Consider the following 20,753-nt stretch of genomic DNA (forward strand, 5'->3'; position numbering starts at 1 on the left):
ACGTTAAAAGTAAGAGAGTAATTAGGAGCACTAAAACACGAAGGAAGGAATTTATGCTTGGGGCCAGAGGAAGTGGGCAAGATACTAAATGAATATTTCACATTGCTACTCTCCAGGAATAAGGATGTGGAGGATAGTACGATCAGGAAGGGATGTGCTGATGCTCTCCAGCATGTTGATATCAATAATGAAGAGATGTTGGGGTTCTTGAAGAATATTAAGTCCCCAGTATCAGATAGAATCTGTTCCAGGTTATTGAGAGAGGAAAAAGAAAATATTGCTTAGGATGAGAGATCCCTCTTCAGCCGTTGGTGAGGTGCAAGAGCACTGGAGAATAGCTTAGGTTGTATATCTGTTCACAAAGGTCAGTTGAGACAAACCAAGAAACTATAGGACTGTGAGCCTTATAGCTGTGGTAGGAAAATTACTGGAGATGATTCTTGGGGATAAGGTTTACTTGCACCTGGCAAAGCATAGACTTATTAGAGATCATCATCATGCTCTATGTGGAACAAGTGATGCCTTACAAATTTATGTAAGACTTTTTTGAGAAGGTGATGAAGATGATTGAGGTGGCGCAGTCAATTAGGTAATTTGTGATTCGGGAAAACTTATGGTTATTTGGTATATTAGATTCAAAATTGGCTTGACCATAAAAAATGGTGGAGATGTGTCATTCTGACTGGAGTTCTATGGTAGTGATATTTGGCAAGGATTAGTGCTGGGATCTCTCTTGTTTGTGCTTAATATTTAGGCTAAAATGCAGGTAGGCTGATTAATATGTTTGCAGATGATGCAAAAACTGGATGAGTTATGGATAGTGCGGAGGGTTGTCAAAGGATTTAGCAGAATGCAGACTAGTTGGAAATGAGGGAACAAAGCTCAGAACCCTGCTTATGTTGATGAGATCCCATTTCATTCTTCTAAGCCCCATTGAGTATAGATCATCTTTAACAATCTTTTTGACAGAGCAAATCCATATTTAAGCTTGTCATAATTTTATTATTTTTAAAATAGTTATGGAAAGGAATAGGACTGACCAACAAATCAAAGCCCAAAATTGGTGTAAAGCTAATATTGATAACATTGGGCAGGAATACTGTATGCAGGTGGTTGATTGGGAGAGGGTATTAGCAAGTAAAAGGACATATGCTAAGTTGGAAACACTTAAAAGTGAAATAAGATCTCTAGGCCAGCATGTTTCTATTAGAGTGCAAGATAAGGCAGGTAGGATTATTGAAGCCAGGCTCTAGTCAGGAAAAAGGTGGCGTATGTCAGGTATAAGCATCTGGGACAGAGTGAAACCCTTGAGGGTCATAAGGATTGTAGGAGTATACTTAAGGAAATTAGGAGAGCAAAAAAAGGGACTTGAGGTACCCTGGGCATATGTTAAAGGAAAATCCTGAGGTTCTGTAAGTATATTAAGCATAACAAAGGAGAGAATGGGTCCCCGTAGGATTAGTGTTGCCACCTATGTGTGGAGCCACAGGAGATGTGCAAGGTTTTAAATAAATACGCCATCTCTATTGCCTTTGAGAAGGTCACATGATCTAGAAATTTGGGAAAGAGAACAGCGAGTCTTGATACTTAATCAACATTAAGAAGGTGGTGGTGCTAGTAGTGTTGAGGTACAAAAAAGTAGCTAAATCCCTGAGGCTTGACCAAATGTATCTTAGATACAACCCTGAGATTCATTTTCTTGTGAGCATTCACAGTAAATTCAAGAACCACAATAGAATCAATGAAAGACTGCACCCAACAGGACGGACAAACTGTGCAAAGACAGAAAAAAACCTCATAATAATGATAATAAATAATCAGTAAATATCAAGAACATAAGATGAAAAGTCATTGAAAGTGAGTCCATAGGTTGTGGGGACGGTTTGGTGATGGGGTATGTGAAGTTGTCTCTTCTGGTTCAAGAGCCTAATGGTTGAGGGTTAATAACTGTACCTGAAGCTGGTGGTGTGGGTCCTGAGGCTCTTGTACCTTCCTGTGAAGACAGCATGGCATTGATGGCAGGGATACTTGATGATGGATGCTGATTTCTTGTGACAGCACTCCATGTAGATTGTCAAAAGATGAGGGGTTTACCCATGATGGATTGGGCCGTATCCACTACTTTTTGTATGATTTTCCATTCAGGGGCACTGGTGCTTCCATACCAGGCCATGATACAACCAGTTAATATACCCTCCACCACACATCTAATTTTGTCAAAGTTCAAAGGAAGTAGAGACGCTTATGTGCTTTTTTAATTGCACTTACATTCTGGGTCCAGGGCAAGTCCTCTGAAGTTATATAATTGAGGAATTTAAAGTTGCTGACCTACTCCACCTCTGATCCCCTGATGAGGACTGGCTCGTGGACCTCCGGTTTTTTCCTCCTGAAATCAATAATCAGTTCTTTGGTCTTGCTGACATTGAGTAAGAGGTTGTTGTTGTGGCACAACTCAGTCAGGTTTTCAAACTCACTTCTATATGCTGACCTTTAATTCAACTAACAACTGTGGTTTGTCAACAATTTAAATATGGTATTGGAGCTTAACCTCATAGTCATGAGCAGAGAAGGGGGCTAAGCACACAGCATTGTTTTATGGAGATGTTGCCAATCCAAACTGACTGGGGTTTGTAAGTGAGATAATTGAGGATCCAGTTCTACAAGGAGGTATTGAGGCCCAAGTGTTGAAGCTTATTGATTAGTTTTGAGTAGATGATAGTATTGAATGCTGAGCTATAGTCAATGAAGAGCATCCTGATGTATGCATCTTCACTGCCCAGATGTTCAGGGTTGAGTGAAGAGCCAATGAAATAGCATCTGCTGTTGACCTGTTGTGCTGGTGGACAGATTGGAGCAGATCCAACTTGCTTAACAGGCAGGAGTTGATATTACCACTTCCTGTAGCTTCTTTCAGTCTTGTACAGTAGCCCCTCCTCCCCCCCCCCCCAACCAGACGATGATTCAGCATGTCCGAATGCTCTCCTGGGTATCTCAGACTGCCAAAGCAACAGGTTCGAGATATCAGTGAATACTAGACAGCTGAACAGCACAGGTTTTTAGTACTCGAACAGGTGCACCATCTGGGCTGGATGCTCTTCACGTGTTCACCCTCCTGAGGATGCTCTCACGTCAGCCTCAGAGACTGAAATCACAGGGTAATCGGGAGCTGTGGGTGTCCACCATGTTTTGACGGTAAAAGTGAGCATAAAACATTGAGTTCATCTGGGGTGGTTTCACTTTGTAGGAGGGGATACATTCAAGCCCTCCTACAGCTGTCAAACAACCTTCAGTGATTCATGTTTGGTCTGGAATTGCCACTTTGCATGTGAGAAGGCTTTCTTGAAATTGTACTGGACCTCTTATATTTTACTTGATTGTCACTCTTGAATGCCACTGATCTGGCCTTCAGCAGATTGTGGATCTCATGGTTCATCAAGGGCAGTGATTCCCAATGGGGGCAGTACCATCCCCCCAAGTGGGTGGTTATGTATCTTAAAGAGGTATCAGGGGAAATAGAAGTGATTGGGGGCATTCAAGATTCTTGGGAGGACGGTAAGCAGTACCGTAACTTGAGTCACGAAATCTGACTGGCTGATGGGCATTCCCAGTTTGTATTATTCTTTTACTTAAATTTAGCCCTGTTAATGACGGATAGTTAAATCTCTGAGTCTGCAGGCGGTGAAGCCTTGAATTCTAAACCCGATAAGAAACAGAAACTACAGAAAGTTCTGGTATATGGTTTTATTCCTTTCCCATCAGATCAGCAACACCCCATGTGTTTCATTTGTAATACAGTAGTGTCTAATGAAGCCATGAAACCATCAAAATTGCAGGAACACTTCCTTAAAAGAAACCCTTTAAAGGCTACTTAAGGTATTACTCATTTCCAGAAGCATTTGAAAAGCATTGCACCCTCGAGTTATTTGCTAAGAAAGCTAACAATTACCTTAATAGTGGTCTCATTCCTTCTTATAACATTTCCAAAATGATAACAAAGTGTAGAAAATCTCAGACAGTTGGTGAAAGATTAATAATGCCTGCTGCATCAAAAGTGCTCAAAATGGATACCAGTATTTTAAGCAACACACATCAAAGTTGCTGGTGAACGCAGCAGGCCAGGCAGCATCTCTAGGAAGAGGTGCAGTCGACGTTTCAGGCCGAAACCCTTCGTCAGGACTAACTGAAGGAAGAGTGAGTAAGGGATTTGAAAGCTGGAGGGGGAGGGGGAAGATCCAAAATGATAGGAGAAGACAGGAGGGGGGAGGGATGGAGCCAAGAGCTGGACAGGTGATTGGCAAAAGGGATACGAGAGGATCATGGGACAGGAGATCCGGGAAGAAAGACAAGGCGGGGGGGGGGAACCAGAGGATGGGCAAGGGGTATATTAAGAGGGACAGAGGGAGAAAAAGGAGAGTGAGAGAAAGAATGTGTGTATAAAAATAAGTAACAGATGGGGTACAAGGGGGAGGTGGGGCATTAGCGGAAGTTAGAGAAGTCGATGTTCATGCCATCAGGTTGGAGGTTACCTAGACGGAATATAAGGTGTTGTTCCTCCAACCTGAGTGTGGCTTCATCTTTACAGTAGAGGAGGCCGTGGATAGACATGTCAGAATGGGAATAGGATGTGGAATTAAAATGTGTGGCCACTGGGAGATCCTGCTTTCTCTGGCGGACAGAGTGTAGGTGTTCAGCAAAGCGGTCTCCCAGTCTGCGTCGGGTCTCGCCAATATATAAAAGGCCACATCGGGAGCACCGGACGCAGTATATCACCCCAGCCGACTCACAGGTGAAGTGTTGCCTCACCTGGAAGGACTGTTTGGGGCCCTGAATGGTGGTAAGGGAGGAAGTGTAAGGGCATGTATAGCACTTGTTCTGCTTACACGGATAAGTGCCAGGAGGGAGATCAGTGGGGAGGGATGGGGGGGACGAATGGACAAGGGAGTCACGTAGGGAGCGATCCCTGCGGAATGCAGAGAGACGGGGGGAGGGAAAGATGTGCTTAGTGGTGGGATCCCGTTGGAGGTGGCGGAAATTACGGAGAATAATATGTTGGACCCGGAGGCTGGTGGGGTGGTAGGTGAGGACCAGGGGAACCCTATTCCTAGTAGGGTGGCGGGAGGATGGAGTGACAGATCACCATGCGGTTTAGTGGCTTTATGAAAAAAGAAATTCCAAGTCTGTTTGCAATTCATTGTGTAATTCATCATCAATATCTCTCAGCCAAAAACCTCAGCCAGTGACTTTTTTCAAGCATGACTCTTGTAATATCTGCCATCCACAAAATTAAAGCTCATCCATTAAATGGCAGAGTATTTCACCAGTTACGCCAAGATAACGATGAAGAGTTTAAACGCTTGCTTCTTCATACTGAAATGCGTTGGATGTCAAATGGCTGCTGCTTTAAAAGTTTCTTTGATCTTTTTGACACTGTGGTTGAATTTTTGCTCAAAATCGAGAAGGGCTTGAGAAACAAGATTAAAATTCTATGTGGAGGTGTGTCATACCTAGCCGATCTGTGTGACAAAATGAGCATTCTAAATATGAAGCTACAGGGTGAGAATTTCAATTTAATCTGGGCAAAAAGGGCACTGTTCGCTTTTATCAGAAAATTAGAAATATATAAGCAAAACTTTGGGAGAAGAATATTCTCACAGTTTCCTTGCATGGAAAGTATAGCACTCTCTTTCACAAACATGATTTGCAAGAGTATTGCTTACACCTGCAGTCACTGAAGAAGGATTTTCAGAATTGATTCAAGGATTTGAACGATCTGGAAATTCTGGACCGGATAATTAACCCATTTCTTTGCAAAGTGGAAGAACAGGAAGAGAGCTTGCATGAAGAAATTATAGAAATTCAGAATAATGAGGAAGCAAAAATACATTTCGAAAATAGCAGCTTTTGTGGAATGTGGCTACACTGTCACATAAAGCTTCCTAGTCTTTGGTGAAAAGAGCCAAACTGCTCTTCATTGCATTTCCATCTCTTACCTTGTTGAAAGAGGCTTCAGTGCAGTGAACCACATACTCAGAAAAAACAGAAACTATTTGGACATTGTTATGCGTGGGGACTTAAGGCTTTTGCAGTCACAACTTGAACCAGATATTTCAACTCCTGCCTGGCTTGGAGTCCTCCCCTCCTCCTCCTCTCTCAGCCATAGCAATGTACCTTCATCCACTTAAAGGTGCTCTACCTGCATACTTGAGAGTTAAGTCTGCTGAGTCCTTCAGAAGATCTTGAAATCTCTAGTTAAAGGCAAATTACAGACTGCGGATTGCTGTGAGAGTAGTTCAGAGTAGTATATTTAGAAGTTTTGTAAGCTGCTCACAGCACTTTGTCGTGGTTCGCCAGCGCCATCTTGCCCAAGTAAGAGACCAAGAGGGTAGGATGGCAGATGCTATCTACATGAACAGGCTTTTAATAAGGCCGGTGTCCAGAAGGTTAAATCTCATGGAATCCATGGTGAACTAACCAATTGGATACAGAATTGACTTAGCGGAAGGAGGCCTGTTGTTTGGTATATCCACTTGGATGAAGAACTTTGTCTTCCATTTTTAGTAGGCAGCCGTCGATCCCAGGGGATCATGGGTTTGCGTCTCTGGTGGACTGTGTCCTCTCCAGGGCGCAAGCCTGTGCGGGAGGATTTGAAGAACTGGCTGTTGCCTATGCAGCGGGTTCCCCCTCTCCACGTCACTGATGTAGTCCAAGGGAAGGGCAAGCGTGATACAGCTTGGCACCAGTGTCGTCACAGAGGTTGCCAGAGTGAAGTTGTAAACAACATCAAACTGCCTTAGAAACCCCGGCTCTGGATTTCTTCCTCGGGGTTTACTCCCAAAGTCTTTCCTATGGTGAGTATGGCTGCAAGGCAGCGGGGTTTAAAATCAGAGTTTTCGTTCTCCTAGGTGGACTGCCGTAAATGCTGATGAGCCCCACCTGCCCGAGGCAACTGGTTTTGAGGCACCAGTGGTCTGCCTTGCCCCTTGTCAGTAGAAACAGTAACCAAGTAGCTAAGCCACACGTGAAGGCCAAGAATTAGACTTAGTTGTCAGATGCTGTTAGAGACGCGCCATTTGGAGCACTTTATAGGTAGTGAGAGCTTATCCCCACAACCACCCCTGCTATGACAATCTTAGAAACCTCTTCCATTATTATGAAACTGAAATTCTAGGTCTACACACGTCAGTGGAAACATCAAATTTCTTCATGCATGAACCTTCAATGGTTTCTCCTTCCTATTGCAACAGTTTTGAATATCAACATTCCTTGAATTCTGGCTACTTGGTTATTTTTGAATTAACTTATTCACATTTGACTGCCATGAGCGAGTTCCTAAACCCCAGAATTACCTGAGGTTCTCTGCTTCACTATCTTTTCCACCTCCAAAACACTCTATAGAACTTAGTTACAAGCTTTAGGGTATCTTTTCTAATATCCCATTTTGATCTGGTGTTGAGGACTATTTGGAAATGTGCTTTTTTTTTTAGATGTGCCTTGGGGCTCCACCAACAACACACATAGTTTATTGCAAAGTCTACGCACCATCACAGACTTCAAAGCTGAACGCAGTGGTGTTTCCAGCATTGCTGCCTCTCTCCCAGATGAGCTAAATCTTTTATACGCTAGGTTCAATATCACCAACACTAAGTCCGAGGAGAGCCACTGAAGCGGCCTGCACCTTAGTCATCTCTGAGACTGAGGTACGCAAGTGCTTCCAACGAGTGGACAGTCACAAGGCTGTGGAACCAGAAGGCATCCCAGCACAAATACTCAGGATGCGCACAGCACAACTGTCAGATGTGTTTACAGACATTTTTAATCTCTCTCTCTCTCTCTCTCTCTCTCTCCCCCCCTCCCCCAGTTTACTTTATACTTTTTATACTTCACTAATAGTCTCCAAACAATTGGTACTAGAACGTACAATCATCACAGCGATATTTGATTCTGTGCTTTGCGCTCCCTGGAGTACAAATCAATAGTAAGTATTAAAAATTTAAATTATAAATCATAAATAGAAAATAGAAAAGGGAAAGTAAGGTAGAGCAAAAAAACCGAGAGGCAGGTCGGGATATTGGAGGGTACGGCCCAGATCCGGGTCAGGATCCGTTCAGCAGTCTTATCACAGTTGGAAAGAAGCTGTTCCCAAATCTGGCCGTACAAGTCTTCAAGCTCCTGAGCCTTCTTCCGGAGGGAAGAGGGACGAAAAGTGTGGCTGGGTGGGTCGTGTCCTTGATTATCCTGGCAGCACTGCCCTGACAGCGTGTGGTGTAAAGTGAGTCCAAGGACGGAAGATTGGTTTGTGTGATGTGCTGGGCTGTGTTCACGATCTTCTGCAGCTTCTTACGGTCTTGGACAGGACAACTTCCATACCAGATTATGATGCACCAAATTGTGTAGTGTTCCTTCCTGCTTCAAAACATCCACCATTGTCCCTGTACCTAAAAAGACCAAGGTAACATGTCTGAACGATTGGCATCCTATCGCACTCACCTCAAGCAAATGCTTTGAGAGGCTGGTCAAGGACTAGATGTGAAGCATGCTACCACCCACACTGGACCCTCTACAATTTGCCTACCGACACAACTGATCAACAGATATCGCAATAGCCACAGCTCTACTCACCGTCCTTACACATCTGGAGAAGAACGATGCTTTTTTGATAATGCTGTTGTTGGACTACAGTTCGGCATTCAACTCCATAATTCCCTCCAGGCTTGACAGGAAGCTCAGAGACCTTGATCCTCACCCTGCCTTGTGCAGCTGGATCCTGGACTTGCTTTCAGATTGCTGGCAGGTGGTAAGAGTGAGCACCCTCACCTCTGCCCCTCTGACCCTCAACACAGGTGCCCATCAGGGCTGTGTCCTAAGCCCCCTCCTTTACACTCTGTATACCCATGACTGTGTTGCCACCCACAGCTCCAATCTGCTAATTAAATTTGCTGACAATACTGCATTGATTGGCCTAATCTCAAATAATAACGAGGCAGCCTACAGAGAAAAAGTCATCACCCTGACACAGTGGTGTCAAGAAAACAACTTCTCCCTCAATATCACAAAAACAAAGGAACTGGTTGTGGACTACGGGAGGAATGAGTTAGGCTAACCCCTATTGACATCAATGGATCTCAGGTTGAGAGGATGAACAGCTTTAAGTGCCTCATCATACGCATCACCGAGGATCTCACATGGTCTGTACATACTGGCTGTGTGGTGAAAAAAGTACAACAGCATCTCTTTCACCTCAGATGGTTGAAGAAGTTTGGTATGGGCCTCCAAATCCTAAGAACTTTCTGCAGAGGCATAATTGAGAGCATCCTGACTGGCTTTATCACTACCTGGTATGGAAACTATACTTCCCTCAATCGCAGGACTCTGCAGAGAGTGGTGCGGACAGTGGTGAACTTTCCACTATTCAGGACATTTACAAAGACGGGTGTGTAAAAAGGGCCCAAAGGGTCATTAGGGACCCGAGTCACCCCGACCACAAACTTTTCCAGCTGCTACCATCCGGGTAACAGTACCACAGCATAAAAGCCAGGACCAACAGGTTCCAGGACAGCTTCTTCCACCAGGCCGTCAGGCTGATTAATTCACGCTGATACAATTGTATTTCTATGTTATATTGACTGTCCTGTTATACATCTATTTATTACAAATTACTGTAAATTGCGCGTTGCCCATTTAGACGGAGACATAGCGTAAAGATTTTTACACCTCATGTATGTGAAGAATGTAAGAAATAAAGTCAATTCAATTCATATTTCTACATTAAAGGAACTGTTGAATCAAGTTCTTGTTTTGTGTGTTACTCTTGTAAAATGTTTGCTTCATAACTATCTTCCCCATCTTGTAAATATGCTTACAGCTATTTTAACGTGATGATAGAGTGTGCCAAATTAAATATAACAATCAGCTTAATCAGTATTTGAAAGAGTATTGTTAAAATAGTGGTTGACGTTTTACAAGAGAAGGCTTTTAATTGGACATAAAGCTGACATTGAATCTCAGAGGGGTAAAATTAAAAATATAAAAGCAAAATGTAGAAGCATCAACAAAATTTGAATTAATACTCAGTGAGTCAGGCAGGATCTGCAAAAAGAGAAATGGAGTTCATTTGGATTGATATTTCAGCCAATATGAGCTAATCATCCAAAATTGAATCAGCTCCTTCCTCTCTCTTGCTCTTTCACTCTCTTGTGCGTGTACACATACACACACACCTGTGATTTAGAGATTAAGATTCCTGGAATCGTACAACATGGAAATAGGCCCTTTGACACAACTCATCCATGCCCAACCAAGTTGTGTACCTGAGCTAGTACCATTTCTCCACTTTTGGCTCATACTTCTCTAAACCTTTCCTGTCCACATACCTGTCTAAACATATTTTGAATGCTATAGTTGTTCTGACCTTTATCACTTTCTCTCACAGCTCCCTTAATATACCCACTACCAGTAGGGGGGAAACCTTGTCCTCAGATCTCTTGTAAATCTTTCCCCTCTCACCTAACCCTATGCGCTCTAGGTTTAAACTCCCCTATCCTGGGAAAATGACTGTGATCATTCATCTATGACCCTCTTGATTTTATAAACCAGTTAAGGACTCCCCTGAACTTCCTATGCTCTATGGAAAAAAAAAGTCCAACTTATCCATTATCTCGTTTATTGGTCAGGCCTTCCAGTCCCAATACATCCTTGTGAATGTTTTCTGAACCCTTCCTATCTTTTAACTTTCTTTGTATACCTCAGATATTATTGCAAGTGTGATTTCACCAATCATTTCTACAGCTGTAACATGATATCTTAGCTCTTGTACTCATTGCTCTCTGCTTCCTTCCCAGATGATCGTTTTAGCAGAGATGTTACTTATTTAATTTTTTTGCTGGTGCTTAAAGGAAATACAGAAATGACTTTTGTCACCTCCATAATTTCCTTGGTGGTTTCTTACAGTTCTATTTGTTTCAAAAGGTTATATTTTACATCTCAAAATTAAAGATGTTGTTAAATTAATTATATTAATTAAATAAATTATAATGAATATATTTAATTTAAATAAAAATATATTAATATTGCATTAGAACACCTGTATGATTTACTTTATTGTCGTTAATTTGAATTTGTTCCTTTCTGGTTTGAAGTTGAACATAAAAAATAAACCAGTACAGCAAAGGAGCAGGCCCTTTGGCCCACGGTGTCTGACGAATGTGATGCTGAATTCAACTAAATCTTTTCTGTTTGAACCTGACATACACACCTGCATTCCCTGCATATTTGTGTATCAGTGTTAACAACCTCTTAAACACCACTACTCCTCGCAGCTGGTTTGAGGCACCTATGACTCTGAAAAAATTTGCCCTGTACTACTTTAAATTTAATGCATATATTTGATTTTTTTCTACCTCTAGGAAAAAAGATTCCATCTTTAACACAGCACACACAAATGTTGGAGGATCTCTGGTCAGGCAGCATCTATGAAAATGAATAAACATTCAATGTTTTGGGCTGAGACCCTTCACTAGGACTGGAAAGAAAGGGAGTGATGCCAGAATATAAAGGTCGGGGTAGGAGGGAAGGAGGACTAGCTAGAGATGGGTGAATCTAGGTGAGTGGGAAAAGTAAAGGGCTAGAGAAGAAGGAATCTGATAGGAGAGGAGAGTGGACCATGGGAGAAAGAGAAGAAGGCAACATTTCAGTTGTCATATGTCCCTTGCACGATGAAATTCCTTTGCTAATTACTTTGGCCTTTCCCTATCCTATCCCAATTTTTATGTTGCAGTAAAATCTATCTTTCCATCAAAAGCTTTAATTAGGTTCTAGGTGTTCTTTGATATTTAATTTTTAAAAAATTCTTCTTTTTATAGCCCCTTGGGATGTTTCCTTTAATCTACGTGTTCAGTGAATTGTAGGGCTTTCATTGTACTGACATAGCTATTGTATTTTGTAGCAGAAAGTTACATACTGTAAATGGATACTTTTTTTGGATGCAGTGCCAGATCCAAGAAGTAAATTGATAATACTACTAATTGACTGCAGTTGTTTGATAATTTTATGAAACTTGCTTTTGGAATTGTTTGGGGGTTGGGTGAGTGAGAAAACCTATTAAAGTCTAAGATTTCTAGACCAATCAAGATTTTTATATGTTATATGTGTGTATGTTTGCAATGCTAATTGATAACATTATTTTATTTAGATGATGTCATGCAAAGTACTTACTGTGAAATTGAGCTGGATAAACAAAAGCGAGATGCCTTTATTTATGCCATAAAGAACCACTACTGGTACCAGATGTACATTGATGATTTGCCAATTTGGGGTAAGTGACTATTAAGTTATTAAATTCAGTTCAATCAAGTACGTTTACAGGATTGTAAATTAAGTCTTACTTCTTCCCCTTTTTTTGGGGGGTGGGGTGGTAAATGCGTCTCTTTCACTCTTTGCCAAAAGTATCACAATAGGAGCAGGGCCAGTCAGCTTTGGTGCCTGCTGTAATGTAAAGTTAGTTTAACACCAATCTGCTTTGGTTTCATAACAACTACCTTAGTTTTAAAGTGTTAAATTGTTTCTCCAATTGAACTGTTATGTGAAGAGATCTGAATTTCAGTGCCCATTATGTATAGAATGAATGCTTCACCCCCAAATGGATTTAACCAACAGCAGAAGAATGATCTTCATTTTGTTTTGTACCTTTTTCCATACCTTTTCGTTTAAAAATAATCTACAATCCTGCATTTAATAATAGAAAGGCTAGCATCATTTGTAGTTTGCAGAAGAGTGCCAAATTTTTGTCATCATATTTTGAAACATTTCTCAACTTTATATAAAAGGTATGGCTTTAAGCTTTCAGCTGCATCTCTTAATTTTATTTTTCCCAATGAACAGAATTCTTTTTGTCATGTTTCTGCACAAATTTCTTGAAAACTTCAATTAAGTCACCCTTTGCCTTTACAGTTCTAGGGAAATTAGTCCAAGTTTGTGTTTTTTTTTTCTGATTCAGATCCATGACATCATTCCCAAGGTTGCCCAGAGCTCTACTTCCAAGTGCAGTCTAACCTTGGTTGTAGAGCTTTTGAAAGACAGTGTACGGAAACAGGCCCTTCAACCCATGCTGACATCAACCATCCATTTACGCTAATCCTAAATTAATCATACTGCATAGAAACAAGCCATCTACTTATGTTTGTGACAACCATTAAGCAACCACTTATGCTAATCTCATTTTATTCTCCCTATATTCCCATCAAGTCCTCTGAGATTCTCCCACTCTTATATACTCTAGTGAGTGGTAGAATTTGGAAAGTGTTGATGGGAACTAGGGGCAATTTGCAGTGGTTGATTAACTTACTATCCAGCACATCATTGAGATGTATGCATCTATGCATAGCTGCAACTTGTTTCAAACCACTTGCTTTCTCAGACTGTAGAGGGAAGAAACTAATGTTTCGCCATTTGAATTCTGTTTTCAATACTTGTCCAGGACTTCTGGTGAATTATGTGTTGCATTTATATTGTTGAATATGTCACATTTTTTTGATTTATCCCTTGATTCTATCATTTAAAGGATTAGTAAATGCAAGGTATCATTCAAGTTCCAGCTTATCCCTAGCCTCATCTCGTGAATTGGACAAAATCTTTAATTTTGAGATGTAAAGTATAACCTTTGTGTTCCAGATATTTCCTCACCAGTGTCTTGTGCATGATGTCCCAATTCCTATACTCTGTTCACCAACTTATGCTTACAACTTCTTCAGTGTGCCTGAACTATATGCTTGTACCCCTAGATCTTTCCATTCTACAACACTTTCCAGGACTCTGAAACTCACTGTGTCAGTACTGTACTGGGTTAACTTCTGCAAAGGCATCACTGTATACTAGTCTTGAGTTAAATTCCATCTGCCATTCCTTTTTGCCCATTTTTACAATTAATCTAGATCCTGTTGGAACTTTAAACAACCTTCTTCACTATCCACTGTACTACTGAATTTTGTGTCATCTGCAAACTTATGCCATCTACAGTATGTTTTCATCCAAATACTTAATATTTTTGATAAACAGTAGTCGACCTAGTATCAATCCCTGTAGTACAGTTCTCATCACTAGTTTCCAATCTGAACAAACAGCCCTTTGACTTCTTCCACTATGTCAACTTTGTATCCAAATAGCTAGCTCACCTTGGATACCATGTGATCTTGCCATCAACCTTTTATATTCCATGCGTCAATTTTTTCATGCACGAGTTCAGGTGTGCCATACAACTCTTGTACCCCCATTCAATTCTTGTAAAATAATGTTAATATAGACATATTTAGCATTTTTACATGATATATTGATTTAATATAAAAACAAGATAAACGTTACTTAATGAGACTTCTAACAAATATATTTTGTCTTAATTTTGATTTCTCCCTTTTTCTTAATCACATATTCTTTCCGTAACTCAGACCCAGGCACTAGCTTCAGTTTTCCTTCTATTTCAGTCTGGTGTTGTGTTTTATAGTGTCTATTAAGATCATGTCTTCTATCATGTGAGAAAGTGTTTTCACAAACAATACGCAACGGTTTTCCTGGCGGACCTGCTATAAATAAGAACTCATTTTCCCACTGTTCATTGAATTCATGCTTACTATCACTTTCTGCTTTTATTTTGCTCATTTTCTTTTGCACGGTGATGGGTAACTGAATGTAAAAACAAGGCTTAATTTTCGAAAAAGTACAAAACTGCAAATGTTCACAAAGGACGAACAAAGCACAACTCTGTAACTCACGGGTGTCAATTGTAAACTGACCGGCAAAAATCTGTGACACACCGCTGGTGCAGACGCCTGGCGCCTCAGGATCAAACAAGTATCAAACATGTATTGAACAGTAATGGAACTACTGCAGAACAAAAGTCCTCCTTTCCTAGTTTGACTCATTGAACATTTTTTTAAAATTGAAAACAGATTAATGTGAAAGAAGATAACATTTGCCAAAAGATGCGAACGAAATAATAAAATCACTAAAATTAATTGCTGAGTTTTAGATTTATTCTCAGTAAAACCCATTTCTAGCTCTAAGCTACTTGAATTCCTGTTATAGATTTTTTTATTCTACAAATTGGTTTTTGGTTAATACTTTTTGCATGAGTAGGCTTACTTCTTTATTATTATCACTGGGGTGCGATGTGCCACTTCCAATCATCCAATGCGCCACTTTTGGCTTATGCGCCATAGGTTGGCCATCCCTGTCCTAAAAGGACAAAGATAACAAGCATGTGGGGAAACCTAACTTTTCAAGTTCTCCTCCCAAGTAGCATATCATCCTGGTAGAAACATCGCCTCCCTGCAGTGCATTTGTTTCTTGATTGCCTATACATATGCATTAATGAAGCACAGACGATGGCACATTTTGAGAGTCATTTACTCATTAAGTCAAGTGCAGTGTATTTGTATATACAGTTGTTTTTGGAAACGATGTTACAGTGAGGTAAAGCAATATTCAACAAATTAACTATTTGCAAAGAGAAATGGAAATGCTTTCTAACTAGCAAGGTCCGGTGCATGTTTTTGTTTGTGCAGGGATTGTAGGTGAAGCAGATGAAAATGGAGAAGACCATTACCTCTGGACCTACAAAAAACTTGAGATAGGTTACAATGGCAATCGAATTGTAGATGTCAACTTAACCAGTGAAGGAAAGGTCAAGTTGGTGGCCAATACAAAAATTCCAATGTCTTATTCGGTGAGTACAATTTTTTAAAAATCTGAGTTTTTGCATTATTAGAATAAAATGTTGCTGAGAATTCAACTAGTGTTCATTTTGGGCTTCTCTTACATATTATGGGTGGCAGGATTGAGGTATGTATTTACCAAAAGTGATGTAAGGCACTCCTTCCCCTTCCCTCTGCTAGCTTGCAGGTCACACTTGAGCAAGGTGTAGTACCTGCTTGGCATCCCCCACTGTCTTCTGGGATTTTTAGCATGTTTCTGTATCTGAAGTAACTACACTATCTTATTTGTAGTTTGCTCATTTTAAAGTAATATCTAATTCCATTTTTTAAAAAATATATTAATTTGATATTTTACCACCCTTTGTGCAAAAGTACTTTTACAACCTTGTGCTTCTGCTTACTTCTGTGTCCGCTGTCACTGTATAAAGGCAAGTGCAAAACATGTTGCAGAGCCCTTGGTTAATAATGTAGAAACAGAACTAATCTATCCCATTCCCTTCCCCTCCCTTTGTGTTGTAACCTGCAGTTTCTAATGGTCAATCTTGTTATTTTTAGCCGTGTAATTTATGAATGTGCCTGGGCATCATGTAAAAGAAAATTTGCTTAACTTCAACAATTGTTTGAAGTCATGAGAACTTGAGGTCTCCATTTGTCACTTACTTTAAAATATCTTGTTTGTACTTAGTTAATTGTTTCAGCTTGCTGAATTTAAGATTACACTAAAATTAGTTTTTTTCGAGCAGAACACAGGTAGCTATTACTGGATGAGCAAACTAGCGGTTCACCATTGAAAATTTAAAAGTTGCAAGAAAATGTTTGTGAACCCCTTGCAATTACCTGGCTTTCTGCATTAATTACTCATAAAATATTGTCTGATCTTCATCTAAGACACAGTAATAGACAACCACAATCTGCCTAAACTAATAACACACAAACAATTGTATTTTTCATGTCTTTATTGAACACATTCTTCAATCATTCACAGTCCAGGCTGGAAAAAGGAGGTGAACCCTTGTATTTAATAACTGTTAAAATCTCCTTTAGCAGCAATAACCTCCACCAAACGTTTCCTGTAGCCGCTGACTTGCACATTGGCGTGGAGGAATTTTAGACCATTCCTCCATACAAGACAGCCCCATAGCATGATGCTCCTTCCACCATGCTTCACAGTTGGGATGAAGTTTTGGTGTTAGTGTCCTTCCATGAACACCATCCTTTTCAGTGTTTTTCTTATAGTGGACACATGAACAGAGACTTTAACAAATTCTACAGTTTTCTGCAGGCCTTTTGCTTTTCCCCTTGGGTTCTTTTTCCCCTTCTTCAGCATTGTACATAGCGCTCTTGGTGTGATCTTTGCAGGACACCCACTCCTAGGGAGAGTAGCAACCATACTGAGTTTCCTCCATTTGTAGACAATTACTCTTATTGTGGACTGATGAACACTCAGGTCTTTAGAAATGCTTTTGTAGCCTTTTCCAGTTTAATGCATCTCTACAATTTTTTTTCTAAGGTCCTCTGCAAGTTGTTTTGATCAAGGCATGGTGCACATAAACAGATCTTTCTTGAGAACAGCAAGCTCTGTCAGTAACCTGACTTTGTGTGTCTTTTTCATAGAGAAGGGCACCTCTACAACCCACAGCTCCAATTCATCTCATTGATTGGAACACCTGACTCAAAATAGCTTCTGTAGAAGGCATTACCCCAACAGTTCACATACTTTTTTGAACCTCGGCTGTGATTGTTTAAATGGTGTACTCAGTGTTGACAAGAAGAAGTACAATTAGTTTAGGCAGCACCTACAGGAGCATAAGCCACTGACAGTAGCTCCCCAGAGTTCTCAGTTCCAGGCCATTCTTTCACGTTGTTTATAGGAGTAGCCCAGCTTCTTTGTATATACTTCCTTTTCCAGGCCTTTGGAGATCTGGTTGGCAATTTTGTTGCACTGGATTTTTGCAGGATAGGGTTGCTGTCCCCATGCCCAACCCTCCTCCTCTTGCAGCCAGGCTTGGGACCATCTATGGTGGAGTTCTACCCTATCTATGCCTCATAATATTTTATACTTCGAACAGATCTGCAAACTCTCAATTATTTAAATTAGTCGCTTAAGAAGGGTAATAAATGAAGCTTTGTTAGTAATCATAGAACAGAAGTGGAAAAAGAAACTAGATCATGGGTTTATATTGAATAAATTTCCATCTCGAGATGGTTTGAAGGATATATTTTACACAGTGATTTTAAATTGGAATCTTGGTTTACATGATTGGTGGAAGTAGTCAGATTATTGATTGCTACAAGAAAAAGTAATTTGCAGGGCAACAGGGGATGGTACAATAAAATATTTTATTAGTTCTTTGGACAGGTGGCTGCTGTAACTAATGTAATCACCGTTATGTTTTCCTTGACTCAAATGCCCATCCATATTTGTGCTAAGAAAGATAAATTACTTAATCATTGTAAGATTGATAGGTTAACAATGAGGCAGTATTTTAGATCTTAACATAAATGACATGGAATTTTGTACACAAATATTTCAGACATAATGCAAATTGTGAAGGTGTGTCCCTATTAAACATAGCTCTGCCAAGTTCATGTTGTGTATTGTTTTAAACTTTTTTCCCTGTTTTTGTTTAGATGAAATGGAAGAAATCTGATGTGAAGTTTGAAGACCGATTTGATAAATATCTTGATCCATCCTTTTTTCAACACAGGGTATGTTGCATTTACAAGTTACTATTTTCGCATTTTCCTCCAGTTTATTTTCTTCTCTCTGTCCTTGAATCATTGTAGTATAAGCCTCACTACTTCTTCGAAATGCTTACGTTGAATCTGGGTAAATAACATTCTGAAGTCCAGGGTGCAGGTTGTTGCTTTAAGTGTTAGTTTTATTGTAAGTTTGTCCACGGACATTTATTTTAAGATTGTAGAACTTAGAAGATTGAAAAGATAAAGACTATTTTGTCCGGTAAATTGAAACACAGTGAAATATGTTATTTGCTTCAACGCCTAGCGCAGTCCATGGATTGTGCTGGGGGCAGCCCACAAGTGTTCCCACACATCTGGTGCCATAATCGCATGCCCACAAGTCACTAATTTTAACTAATTGGAATGCGGGAGGATACGCAGTCACGGAGAGAGCATACAAACTTTTTAGATAGCCCAGGAATTGAACTCCCAATTGGTCAGCACTGGCGCTATAAAGTGTTGCCCTAACACTATGCTACTGTAAATATTTTAAGTCAGAAAATGTATTTTTCTGTATTGACAGATTCACTGGTTTTCTATCTTCAATTCCTTCATGATGGTTATTTTCTTGGTTGGATTGGTTTCCATGATTTTAATGCGTACATTGCGAAAGGATTATGCTCGGTACAGTAAGGAAGAAGAAATGGATGATATGGTAAGGGTAACTTCTAAGATAAAGATTATTTTGTCAATGATAGCTATTTCTCCTCTACTTGTGGGAACTTGCTTTATTTTATTCATACTCTTCATGTTTTCAAAAATATTTTATCATTTCTACTTGTAATCATCTAAATTCCAAGGAGATCAATCACAGCTTTTGCACACTATCCACATAAATGAATCTGCACTCCCCCATCAATCTTTGAGTTTATTTTGTTACATTTCTGTGGCTCCCTGCCACATCCTTCTAAAAGTGTGGTACCCAGAAATAAACATGTGAGCAGAAAATGTAGAGATTTTGGTAATTTAGCCATCTTTCCTGCAGTAACCTCATAGCCTTTGATTCCCTTAGGATCTTATAGATTTGTGTTTTGAATATATTCAGCAACTGAACATCCTCGGCCACCTTGAGACAATGATTTAGTTGTAGCCAAATCAATGATGAGAAAGATCCTGTATTTATGAACACAAGATTCTGCATGCTTATTGTGTAACCCCTTGTAACCCAATTATTATCGTTAATCTGCTAGCACCCTACACACCCTCATCACCATCTGCACCTCCCAATTACCATGTTAAATATAAATGACCTTACAAATCTGCCTTTGCATTATTTCTCCTGCTTGTCCCCACTGAAAAAAACCTGTACAGCTCAAGTATGGATCACTACTCTGATGGAAAGAAGGGTGGTTATGCCACAACATACCTGAAGATCCTCTTGTTGGAGTCTTCTGTGATGTCAATAGCCGAAATGTTTAAAGTTTATACAGTGTAGTTCTAAAGCATTCAAATAATCCAGCCCATCCAAAATAGCAAAAATATTGATTGTAATTGTGCTGGCTAGAATTTAATGATAGTTCTTTGTATATAATTGCTAGGCACTCTTTTTGGAAGTTAACCCTTTTTAAAATTATGTTTTAACAGGACAGAGATCTGGGAGATGAATATGGATGGAAACAAGTTCATGGGGACGTATTCAGGCCATCTAGTCATCCATTAGTATTTTCATCGCTGATAGGGTCTGGTTGCCAGATTTTTTTTGTGTCCCTTATTGTCATCATTGTGGCAATGATAGAAGACTTGTACACAGAGTAAGTACATATATTGCATTATTGGTCAGTTCATTTTAAAGTGGTTTGAACAGTAAGCATTTTGGCAGAAATCTTTTATGCATTGTTCTTTTTGTACTGAGAAATAGACAGCTGTAACTGTATACTTGGAACACAACAGCTGACTTTGACAAGCCTAAATCTCATTTGGTGGGTTTCTTACTGCCTTGTGGGTCTTTGTACTTCCCAAGCAAGAAACTCCCTGGTAATGCTGACCATCAAGGTCAAGTTGCTAATGGCTAGTACTGGGTATGAGGCAGAGGTGGTAGTAGATGGAGCATGTTCTGTCTGGAAGTTGACGACTACTGCAGGGATCTATCCTGTGACTCCTGCTCTTCGTGATTTTTTAATATGTGACTTGGATAAGAAAGTAGAGGATAGGTTCGTAAATTTGCAGATGACATGAAGGTTGGAGGTGTTGTTAATAGTGTAGAAGGTTTTCATAGTTTACAGTGGGTTAGAGACAGGATGCAGAGTTGGCTAGAGAAGTGGAAGGTGGCATTCAAGCCAAAAAAATATGAAGTGAAATGCTTTGGAAGAT

The 20,753-nt window shown here is 40.0% G+C and overlaps 1 protein-coding gene across 1 annotated transcript in view; it reads left to right on the forward strand.

Annotated features, from left to right (window-relative positions):
- Positions 1-20,753, forward strand: part of tm9sf3 (transmembrane 9 superfamily member 3) — a 99,217-nt gene that overhangs the window by 34,253 nt on the left and 44,211 nt on the right. Inside the window, exons 3-7 of the mRNA XM_063070794.1 lie at positions 12,188-12,310; positions 15,552-15,712; positions 18,333-18,410; positions 18,967-19,098; positions 20,028-20,194. Of these exons, the coding sequence (XP_062926864.1) occupies positions 12,188-12,310; positions 15,552-15,712; positions 18,333-18,410; positions 18,967-19,098; positions 20,028-20,194 (661 nt within the window). The remainder of the gene's footprint in view (positions 1-12,187; positions 12,311-15,551; positions 15,713-18,332; positions 18,411-18,966; positions 19,099-20,027; positions 20,195-20,753) is intronic.

The sequence above is a fragment of the Mobula hypostoma genome, chromosome 18, assembly GCF_963921235.1.
Source record: "Mobula hypostoma chromosome 18, sMobHyp1.1, whole genome shotgun sequence".
NCBI classification, from domain to species: Eukaryota; Metazoa; Chordata; class Chondrichthyes; order Myliobatiformes; family Myliobatidae; genus Mobula; species Mobula hypostoma.